The sequence below is a fragment of the Portunus trituberculatus genome, unplaced genomic scaffold, assembly GCF_017591435.1.
Source record: "Portunus trituberculatus isolate SZX2019 unplaced genomic scaffold, ASM1759143v1 PGA_scaffold_340__1_contigs__length_181839, whole genome shotgun sequence".
Taxonomy (NCBI): Eukaryota; Metazoa; Arthropoda; class Malacostraca; order Decapoda; family Portunidae; genus Portunus; species Portunus trituberculatus.
Window position 1 is genome coordinate 52501 of NW_025541508.1, and position 12126 is coordinate 64626.

Sequence of the window (12126 nt, forward strand, 5' to 3'; positions counted from 1 at the left end):
CCTACGGAAATAAAGCAAATGCAGGACATCATGGTTACTAAGGAAGATGTAAGGAAAATTATAAGCAATCTGGATATTAATAAATCAATGGGGCCTGATGGCATATCTGGGAGGTTGCTAAATGAATGTAAGGATCAATTGTTGAACCCTGTATTTGATATTGTGGAAACCTCCATACGAACAGGATTAGTCCCGAAAGAGTGGAAAAGAGCTGACATTGTGCCTATATATAAGAATGGTAGTAGAATGGAACCGCTAAATTATAGACCAGTATCGTTGCCTAGTATATTGTGCAAGGTATGTGAAGAAGTAATTAAAGCTAAGTGGAGTGAGTATCTAGAAAGTGAAAACATTCTGAGTGAAAGACAGTTTGGTTTCAGAAAAGGAAGATCGTGCATATCCAATTTATTATGTTTTTATTCAAGAGTGACTGACATACTACAACATAGAGAGGGATGGGTGGATGCTATCTACCTGGACTTGAGAAAGGCCTTTTGATAAAGTACCACACAATAGACTGATGTGGAAACTAAAGAAGATTGGAGGAGTAAATGATAAACTAACAAAATGGATGGAAAATTACTTAATGGGAAGAGAAATGAGAACAGTGGTGAGAGGAAGGAAGTCCGAGTGGAAGAAGGTCACCAGTGGAGTTCCACAAGGGTCAGTGCTTGGTCCCATCATGTTTTTGATTTATGTTAATGATATGCCAGTAGGAATTGACAGTTAATGAACATGTTTGCGGACGATACTAAAATTATGAGGAGAGTAAGGAATGTGGAAGATTGTAACAAGTTACAGGAAGATCTTGATAAAATATATGAGTGGAGTAAGGAGTGGCAGATGGAATTTAATATAGACAAGACCCATGTTATGAAAATGTGAAGAAGTAGATACAGACCAAACTGGGATTACAGGCTGGGTGATGAGAAAATTAAAGAGACCAATGAGGAGAAAGACTTAGGAGTAACCGTGCAAAACACTTTGTCACCGGAGAAACACATTAACAAGATTTTTTGGAAAACATATAACATGCTTCAAAATATTGGCCTTGCGTTCCACTACCTAGATGAAGGAATGATGAAGAAGATATTATGTACCTTAATAGGACCCCAGTTAGAATATGCAGCTTGTGTCTGGTCACCGCATATGAAGAAAAAAACATATCAGGTTTGTCGTGCATGAACGCCCTTTCCTAAAACCAAATTGACACTCACAAAGTATGTCATTTTTCTCCAAGAAGTCTGTCCATCTAGTCTTCACCACCCTCTCACACATCTTAGCTACCACACTTGTAAGTGACACTGGTCTATAGTTCAATGGGTCTCTCTTGTTACCTGATTTATAGATTGGGACAATGTTAGCTCTTTTCCAGTCTTGGGGCACTACGCCTTCCCTTAATGAGGCATCAATTACTTCACAAACTTTTTCTGCCAATTGCTCCCTGCATTCTCTTAAAATCCATCCTGATACCCCATCAGGTCCCACAGCTTTTCTCACTTCTAAACTCCCCATCATGTTCTTGATCTCCTCCACCGTTACTTGAAACTCCTTCATAATCCCTTTCTGTTCCATTACCAGTGGTTTGTCAAAAGCAGTCTCCTTTGTGAATACCTTCCGAAAGCATCCATTCATAGCCTCTGCCATTTCCTGGGATCTTCACTGTATACTCCATTTACTTCTAAACTTTCAATACTTTCTCTATTTTTGATGTTGTTGTTCACATGTCTGTAAAAAAGCCTTGGTTGGTCTTTACATTTATCAATTATATCCTTTTCTTGTTTCTTTCTTTCTTCTCTTCTAATCAACACATATTCATTTCTTGCTCTTTTGTAACTTTCCCACTGCTTAATCCGTCTTTTCCTTCTCCACCTCTTCCATGCATCCTCTTTTCTTGTTCTAGCCTTTTCACATCTATCGTTAAACCAGTCCTGCTTTCCAACTTCTCTATGTTGTCTTATTGGTACAAATTTTTCTCACCTTCTTTGTATATTTTTATAAATTCCTTCCACTTTTCATTTGCTCCTTAGCACTCTTGAATTTCATCCAATTTGTCTCTTGAAAGAATTTCTTTAGGTTTCCAAAATCTGTCTTGGCATAATTCCATCTTCCCACTTTATATTCTTCATTTCTTCTAGATTTCTCTTCGTCTATCACCTTGAACTCCAAAACTGCATGATCACTCTTTGCTAAAGGGCACTCCACCCTCATCTCCTCAATGACCATTGGCTCTGTACTAAAGACCAAGTCCAGTCTTGACGATGCTCCCTCTCCTCCAAACCTAGTATCTTCTTTGACCCACTGAGTTAACACATTTTCCATTGCCAGTGTCAATAGTGTATTTCCCCATGTTGTCTCTGATCCTTCCATTGACCAGTCCTCCCAACACACCTCTTTACAATTAAAATCTCCCATCATTATAGTTCGTTCACAGCCACCCAACATTTCTTCCAGACATGTTCCTGTATCACTTATCATTTCTTCATATTCCTGTACTGACCATGCATTTGTCTTAGGTGGTACGTACACCACTATGTAGTGCCTCTTTTTTCCTTCATTAGTTTCTGCTCTGATCTTTAGCACTTCTGCCTTTCCCATACCTTTTTTCACTTGATCCACCTTTATATCTTTTTTAACCAGCAACATCACTCCTCCTCCCATCTTACCTACTCTATTTCTTTTCCAAACGTTATATTTCCTTCTCCAACCTTCATCAGGTCTTCTCCTCTCTCAGTTTTGTTTCAGTAAGACCCACAATATCTGGGTTCTTGTCCCTCAAGTAATCGTTGAGTTCTAAAATCCCCGATATCACTCCATTTATGTTGGAATACATTACATTTCGCTCATATGTAAGTTTCTTTAGTCCTTTCTTGCTGTACTTTTCTGGGTTATGAACCACTTCCTCAGTCTCATATCCAAGATTCTCCAGAAAACTCTTTCTTCTCTTCTTCTGTCCTCTCTTCATTTTTTCAAAGCCTCCTTTCTCAACTCATTTAACATTTCTCTTTCCTTTTCACCGAGATCTCTTCTCAACCAAATCTTCCTTGTTGTTTCCTGCTGGGCTAGCCTCCATGACTTCTCCACCAATTCATCTACATCCTTTTGTGACTTAAGTTTGATTCTTATTGGCCTCATACCTTCTCTTGTGAACTTTCCAATTCTATTGTGTGTGTGTGTGTGTATATATATATATATATATATATATATATATATATATATATATATATATATATATATATATATATATATATATATATATGTATGTATGTATGTTATTTATTTATTTATTTATTTATTTATTTATTTATTTATTTATTTTTTTTTTTTTTTTTTTTTCACTACAAGGGTATTTTAAGACAGTTTGGCATGTTCTGAGGGCATTTTAAGACAGTTTGGCATGTTTTGAGGGCTTTTTTTTTTTTAAAGGTGTTGCATGTTTTTAGGACATTTTAAAACAGTTTGGTATGTTTTGAGGGCTTTTTTTTTAAAGGTTTTGTATGTTTCTAGGACATTTTAAGACAATTTGGCATGTTTTAAGGGCATTTTAAGAGCTTAGCATGTTTTTAGGACATTTTAAGAGTTTGGCATGTTTTGAGGGTATTTTAAGACAGTGGCTTGTTTTGAGGGCATTTTAAGACAGTTTGGCATGTTTTCTGGGCATTTTAAAATGTTTTGGCATGTTTTGAGAGCATTTTAAGATTGGCATGTTTTGAGGGTATTTTAAGAGTTTGGCATGTTTTGAGGGCATTTTAAGATGATTTGGCATTTTTTTTGGCATGTGTGTGTGTGTGTATTTACCTAGTTGAGTGGGGCTCATAGTGTCCTGTCTCCATATCTCCATTTATCTAGTTTTTCTTCAAAGTTATGCTGTAACAATTTCATAATATAATGCATTCCACTTTTCCACCGTTCTATGTGGAAAACTATATTTTCAATATCCATCACACACTGCCTCATCCTGATCTTCTTTTCATGTCCTCTTGTCCTTCCATCTTCTTCCGTCAACAGCATCAGGTCTTCCTTGTTTATCTTTTCAATATCATTTACTATCTTATACATTGTTATTAGGTCCCTGCATTCTCTTTTATCTTGTAAGGTTGGCAGTCCCATTTCCTTCAGTCGTCCTTCATATGTGAGGTCCTTTAATTCCAGCACCATCTTTGTAGCAATCTTCTGTATCCTTTCCAATTTTCTTATATCCTTTTCAGAGCTCGGAGACCATACCATTGCTGCATATTCCAGCCTTGGGTGTATCATGCTTGTGATGATTTTTATCATCATATCTTTATCCATGTAATGAAATGCCACTCTTATATTAGTCAGCATCTTATATGATAGTCCAAATATCTTGCTTATGTGTTTATCAGGGGTCAGATTTTCTTGTATGATCACTCCAAGATCTTTTTCCTCATAGTCTTCATTATTTGTTCCTCTCCCATCAAATAGTTCCATACTGGTCTTCTCTTACTCTTTCATAGTTCCATTATGTGGCATTTCTTGGCATTATACTCCAATTTCCACTTCCTGCTCCACTCATAGATCTTGTTTAAGTGTGTGTAGTAATAATAATAATAATAATAATAATAATAATAATAATATACGGTTTATTAATTTGGCAGTGCCACAAAAAGTTTACACTGAAAATGTACAGGGGGGGGACATTAAAACAATGAAATCCTTATCCTAACTATAAATCTAACTTAACCAAGAATTAACTTATTGATTTAATTGTTTGATTTATTTATGGCTCGCACCATAATGGGCACCGCGCTAAGGTGTTACCGGTCAGTGCGCGATGCTCTTAAGGGCGCCACGCGATTCTGGTGTCGGGTGGTGCGGGCAGGGAGAGGCACGTCTGGGGGTAGCAGGTGGTGGAGACGTGGATGATGCAGCAGCCCTTCCTAAATTTTTCCAAGGCTTCCTGGTGTCTTGTGGCCAGCCTCGGCAGACTCAGGCAGGCCCAAAGATGACCCTGCACGCCCTCTTCTGAACCCTCTCAGCTGTTGCCGTTGTGTGAGGTTCAGGGAGGAGGACCACGCTGGGGAGGTGTACATGAGCTTAGGGAGAATAAAGGTGAGGTACACTCCCCTCAGTTCATCTGCCGGTGCACCCAGTGACCTGAGTCGGCGCAGCATATAGATCTTGTATGAGGCTGACTTGATGATGGTGGAAACATGCTCCTTCCATGATAATTGATCATCCACCAAGACACCTAGAAGCTTGGTGCTGCGGACCACCTGGAGGAGTGAGGGCCCACAGATAGCTGGGGAGGGGGGGCTGCTGCTGTGGAGGTACAAATGTGCATCACCACGGTTTTGGTGTGGTTGATGGTCATTTTGTTGTCCTCCGTCCACGTCTGTAGTTGGTTAAGAGTGGACTGAAGTGCTGAGAAGTCTGGGTTGGTGTTGTTGACGGGTAAGCCCACGGTGCAGTCATCCACATACTTCCAGCGGTGGGGGGTGTGGACGAGAGCATCGTTGATAAGGATGAGGAAGCACAGAGGACCCATCTTGGTCCCCTGAGGGACCCCACATGTGAGCTGTTGGAAAGAGGAGACAGAGCCCTGATAACGAACGGCCTGACGCCTTCCCGTGAGGAAGTCTGCCAGCCACGCTATCAGGTAGGAGAGAGACCCAGAGTGATGGCTTTCTTTATCACAACAGTGTGATCAACAAGATCAAAGGCCTTTCTGAAGTCCACAAAAGCAATAGCTAGAGAAGTGTTGCGTTTGTCCAGGTGGCTGTGGACGAATTCCAGGAAGCTGACAAGGTAGTGAGATGTGGAGGTGGATTTAATATTACCAAATTGTTGTGTGTCAAGAGAGTTACAAATTTTGTTATAGGCCCAGTCGAACACAAAATCTTCACAGATAAGGCTGGGTATAGGGGTGATGGCGACTGGTCTTAGATCATTCAGTGACTGTGGATTGGAAGTTTTGGGGAGGGGGGTGACGTAAGATGTCTTCCACTCATCAGGGCAGGAATGTTGAGAAAGGGAGGCGTTGATGATAGAGCGAAGGGGTGTGGCAAGTTGTGGGGCAAATTCTCTGTAAATTTTGATGGGAAGTCAGTGGGAGTGGTGGATCTGTTTAGTTTAAATTTAAGAAGCTTCCTGTAAACATCAACCTCCTGGACAGGGGGTGGAGGGGAGGAGGCAGGGAGGTAGGCTGGGAGAGTAGTAGAGTGAAGGGGAGGGAGTGTCTGACAGATCGCAGCGAAGTGACCGTTAATCTCTTCGGCCGCGTTGTCAGGTGAAAGGTGTGAAATACAGGGAAGAGAAGAGGCTTGTTTTTGTAAACCACACAAAGACTTAATCTTGTCGTACCACTGTCTGTTGTCAGCAAGCTTGAGATGGTGAATTTTGTCTGGGTAGTAGCTTGCCTTGGCTGTTTTGATCTCCCTGATAACTCTGTTCCTTAATCTCCTGTACTGGTCAGGGCTAGAGTGGAAAGCCCTGTCACGCTGATGAAGGAGTCGTTTGATGCAGGGCGTCATCCAAGGGGCATCAGATGGGTCCACTGTGATGTTCTTGGCGGTGAAGTGGTGATGGAAGGCTTCCGTTGTGGTAGTGAAGTAGTTCCGCCATTTTGTGTGAACGTCTTCCTCATCCAGTACCTCGGTCCACGGGTGATGTGTCAGCCACTGCCCAAATTCCCTCATGGCGGAGTCAGGCATGGGCCTGTAGGATCTGGTGACAGTTGACCTGGGAACCGAGGTGGTGGGGGTGGGTGTCCACAGGATGGAGAGGTGGGTGCTGCGTCCCATGGGGGGGAGTGGCTTGGGAGGCGAGTACAGTGTGTGTGTGTGTGTGTGTGTGTGTGTGTGTGTGTGTTGTAGCTTGTTGTTTGTGTTGCAGCTTGTGAAGAAGACTGTTTATCCATTGGAAGATAAGCTCGAGCTGTTCTGAGGGTTAGTGACAGCACCAACACCTCTTCCCGATTTGAAGAGGTCAGTCTGAAGAGAGAGAGAGAGAGAGAGAGAGAGAGAGAGAGAGAGAGAGAGAGAGAGAGAGCAAGAGAGAGAGAGATAGCGAGCAACATAAAGAAATAAAGAAAGAGAGAGAGAGAGAGAGAGAGAGAGAGAGCGAGCAATATAAAGAAGAAAATAAAGAAAACTAGAGAGAGAGAGAGAGAGAAGAAACAGGTAGACAAACACACCTGAGTGACTATTATGATTAGCTTGTTACCTCCACCTTACCTGTCTCTCTTCCCTTGAGCAGTTTGTGAGTGACCCAAGAGAGGTGGAGGAGGAGGAGCATCAGAGGCTGTTTGGTGCCATTGGAAGCTCAGAGGTGGACATCCTGGTGCTGGTGGACGGACAGCTTTCTCTGGTGGTGCTTGAGCTAAAGGTGTGTTGATTGGTGCCTTCACTGGTGACTTTAATGGTGATGTACTGCTCTCTCACTCTACAGGTTTGAAGTGTTAGCCCCTTCAGTAATGGGACACATTTTTACCTTGAGATTTGTGTGCCATTAGACCATTTTATTGACATTAGCAAGGGTTACAAAGTTAATGGCCAGTCTTCACTATTTTAATCCCTTTAGTATTGGGACACATTTTACCTTGAGATTTGTGTGCCATTAGACCATTTTATTGACATTAGGAAGGGTGTATAGAGGGCACAAGATTAATGGTCAGTCTTCACTATTTTAATCCCTTCAGTACTGGGACACATTTTACCTTGAGATTTGTGTGCCATTAGACCATTTTATTGACATTAGCAAGGGTCACAAAGTTAATGGCCAGTCTTCACTATTTTAATCCCTTTAGTATTGGGACACATTTTTACCTTGAGATTTGTGTACCATTAGACCATTTTATTGACATTGGGAAGGGTCTATGGAGGGCACAAGATTAATGGCCACAGTCTTCACTATTTTAATCCCTTCAGTACTGGGACACATTTTTACCATGAGATTTGTGTACCATTGGACCATTTTATTGACATTAGCAAGGGTCACAAGGTTAATGGCCTCAGTCTTCACTATTTTAACCCCTTCAGTACTGGGACACATTTTTACCTTGAGATTTGTGTACCATTAGACCATTTTATTGACATTAGTAAGGGTCTGTGGAGGGCAAAAAATTAATTATTTTAATCGACCACATGAGTTTCTTAAGCTGTAGAAAATCACCAAATTGTCACCAGAATGAACTAGATCATGTTTATTTTAGGGCATTTTAAGACAGTTTGGCATGTTTTAGGGCATTTTAAGAGTTAGGGATTTTTTTAGGGCATTTTAAGACAGTTTTGGCATGTTTATAGGGCATTTTAAGATGGCATGTTTTTAGGGCATTTTAAGACCATTTGGCATGTTTATAGGGCATTTTTAAGATAGTTTGGCATGCTTTCAGATCATTTTAAGATAGCTTGCCATGGTTTTGGGCATTTTAAGACAGTTTTGCTTGTTTTTAGGGTATTTGACAGTTTGGCATGTTCTTTTAGGACATTTCAAGAGTTTGCCATGGTTTTGGGCATTTTAAGACATTTTGGCATGTTTTATGGCATTTTAAGACAGCTTGGCATGTTTTTTAGGGTATTTGAAGACAGTTTGGCATAGTTTTTGGGCATTTGAATACAGTTTGGCAGTGAATGAATGAGTAGGGCAGTGGGTGATGGCAGTGAAGGGGTTAGCACAGTGCAGGAACAGACAGTGAAATAATGGTGTGTTTCCCAGGACGGCAAGTTGATGCGTCTCACAGGGCTGGAGTGTGAGAAGGTCAGCTCTTGTCAGCGCAGACTGCTCTTCAGGATGGCTAGTGACCCCAAACCAGACCAGGCACAGATGTAAGTCCCACCATCACCATAATTATCATCATCATTGCTTCTGCCGCTGCTGCCACCACCACCACCACCATCAAACTGTTGCATCTTTTGACACTAAAGGCATTTCTGTAGTGTGTCCGTCCGTCCGTCCTGTCAGTGATACCGGGTCTTGTCTGTCTGTCTATCTATCTATCTATCTATCTATCTATCTATCTGTCTCTCTGTCAGTTTGTCTGTCTCTATCTATCTGTCTGTCTATCTAGCTGTCTTTTTTTTTTTTTTTTTTTTTTTTTTTTTTATATATGAAGGCCCACTTGAGAGGTGGGTCTCTACAAAGGGAAAAGTGTCAGCCAAAATTCTGGAGCAAATGCCTCGATACCTCCCTCTTAAAAGAAACAAGTCAGGAATTTTCAAATACAGATGCAGGGAGGGAGTTCAGAGTTTACCAGTGAAAGTTGTGAATGATTGAGAGTACTGGTAAACTCTTGCATTAGAGAGTTGGACAGAATAGGGATGAGAGGAAGAAGAAAGCCTTGTGCAGCGAGGCAGCAAGAGGAGGGGAGGTATGCAGTTAGCAAGATCAGTAGAGCAGTTAGCATGAAAATAGCGATAAAAGATAAAAAGAGATGCAACATTCCGGCGCTGAGAAAGAGGCTGAAGACAGTCAGTCAGAGGAGGGGAGTTGATGAGATGAAAAGCTCTTGATTCCACCCTATCTAGTAAAACTGTGTGACTGGAACCCCCCAAACATGCAAAGAGTACTCCATACAGGGGCGGATAAGGCCCTTGTACAGAGTTAGCAGTTGGAGGGGCGAGAAAAACTGGTGGAGACGCCTCAGAACGCCCAACTTCATAGAAGCTATTTTAGCAAGAGATGAGATGTGAAGTTTCCAGTTAAGATTACGAATAAAGGACAGACTGAGGCTATTCAGTGTAGAAGAGGGAGACAGTTGAGTGTCATTGAAGAAGTGGGGATAGTTGTCTGGAAGGTTGTGTTGAGTTGATAGATGGAGGAATTGAGTTTTTGAGGCATTAAAAACTATTAGATTTTTTCTGCCCCAATCGGAAATCTTAGAAAGATCGGAAATCAGGCGTTCTGTGGCGTCCCTGTGTGGTCTGTTGACATCCTGGAGGGTTGGTCGTCTCTGAAAAGACGTGGAAAGATGTAGGGTGGTCATCAGCGTAGGAATGGAATGTCAGTCTGTCTGTCTGTCTGTCTGTCTGTCTGTCTGTCTGTCTGTCTGTCTGTCTGTCTTTACAAACTCCTTCACTCCACTTTGCACACTCCACAGGTTGGTGGAGGACACACCAGCCTCAGTCACTGCTGCTGCTGCCACCACAGCCACTCCACCTGCTCCACCTGCCACTCCACTAGCACTGAATGTGGATTCTGATGTGTTGGAGTTCACGAGGGAAATGGTGGAGCAAAGGTCAGTAATGTTTGTAGGTGGAGAAGTGGAGGTGGAGGTGGAGAAATGGAGAAGTGGAAGTGGAGAGGTAGATAAGTAGAAGTGGAGATGGAGAAGGTGGATATGTGGAGAAGTGGATGTAGAGGTGGATAAGTGGAGGTGGAGGTGGATGAATGAAGGAGGAGGTGGAGGTGGCATGTTTTGAGGGCATTTTAAGATAGAGGCATGTTTTGAGGGCATTTTAAGACAGAGGCATGTTTTGAGGGCATTTTAAGAGTTGTGTTTTTTTAGGGTATTTTTAGACTGGCATGTATTTAGGGTATTTTAAGACAGTTGGGCATGTTTTGAGGGCATTTTAAGACAGTTTTGTTTTGTATGTTTTTAGGGTATTTTTAGACTGGCATGATTTAGGGTATTTTAAGACAGTGGTATAATGTGTGAGCATTTTAAGACAGTTTGGCATATTTTTATGTTATTTAAGACAGTTTGGGATGATTGTAGGGGTTTTTAAGACAGTTTGGGATGTTTTGCATTTTAAGACCGTTTGGCATGTGTTTAGGGTGTGTTTAGACAGTGGCATGTTTTTGAGATATTTTAAAAATGCCCTCAAAACATGCCAAACTGTCTTAAAATGTCCAAAAAACATGCCATTGTCTTAAAATAAGCCCTCAAAACATGGCAAACTCTTAAAATGTCTTTAAAACATGCTAAACTGTCTTAAAATGCCCTTAAAACATGCCAAATTGTGTTAAAATACCTTCAAAACATACCAAACTATCTTAAAATGTCTTCTAAACATGCCAAACTGTCTTATAAATGCCCTTAAAACATGCCAATGGTGAGGTTTCCATTGACAGAAGCACTGCCAGACCAGGGTGCCACCCTCCTCTCGAACACATATGCAAACCATCCTTGTTGAGAACACTGCACCCTCAACACACCCCATGAAGTCAACACCCTGCACCAACACACCACGTTCCACCGTCGGGCCAATCACGTCCATCATTATGAAACACTTTGACAAGGATATGGTTCTGTTTTTGGCCTCGCTTGGCAATGGAACCATCGGAAACCTTCAAAATGTCGTAAGTTCTGTTATTTTTTGCTACTCCACCAAACTTCATCACCTCCACAACCACTCCTGCAGTGGATGTTTTGAAATGGGGCACCACAGCAGACAGTGGCTCCAGTGCATATCTGTTCCACGCCCTGCTCCTCCTCATGGTGATGCTGGCACAGAGATACATCAGCACACACACACACATTTATACCACCACCACCGCCATCGCCATCGCCACACTCCCTGGACGCTGGTGTTGTAAGATGTGGCCTGAAATACAAACAGCAGTGTCACTCGCCACCTTACAACTACACCACGCCACGCCACGCCACGCCACGCCACGCCACGCTTCGCCACACCACGCTTCGCCACACCACGCTTCGCCACACCACGCTTCGCCACACCACGCTTCGCCCACCACGCTTCGCCACACCACGCTTCGCCAACGCCCACCACGCTCACACCACACACCACACACACACACACACACACACACACACACACACACACACACACACACACACACACACACACACACACACACACACACACACACACACACACACACACACACACACACACACACACAGCATAAAGCCCAGGCCCTGTAAAACTACAGCTAGGTAAATACACACACACACACACGCCCGGTAGCTCAGTAGTTAGAGCGCTGGCTTCACAAGCTAGAGGACCGGGGTTCGATTCCCCAGCCGGGTGGAGATATTTGGGTGAGTCTCCTTTCACGTGTAGCCCCTGTTCACCTAGCAGTGAGTAGGTACGGGATGTAAATTTAGGAGTAGTTGTTGGTATGGAAAGAGTACCAACTATTGGAGCTAATGCTAATTGAGGAAACTGAATTAAAAGCATTCAGTGGAGGGTTTTTTTATTACAA

General features: G+C 42.4%; 1 protein-coding gene across 3 annotated transcripts in view; it reads left to right on the forward strand.

The window, feature by feature from the left end:
- The window catches only part of LOC123500500, a 25471-nt gene extending 14052 nt beyond the window's left edge, over positions 1-11419 (forward strand). For 2 of the 3 annotated variants that reach the window (XM_045249208.1, XM_045249209.1), the window contains exons 3-7: positions 6856-6947; positions 7219-7347; positions 8677-8786; positions 10058-10195; positions 11032-11419. In XM_045249208.1, coding sequence (XP_045105143.1) covers positions 8689-8786; positions 10058-10195; positions 11032-11122 — 327 coding nt within the window. In that variant the 5' untranslated portion in view covers positions 6856-6947; positions 7219-7347; positions 8677-8688 and the 3' untranslated portion in view covers positions 11123-11419. Of the gene's footprint in view, positions 1-6855; positions 6948-7123; positions 7348-8676; positions 8787-10057; positions 10196-11031 lie in introns of those variants that run through there. The other variant, XM_045249210.1, reaches the window with a different exon arrangement.
- Positions 11420-12126: the final 707 nt, after the last annotated feature.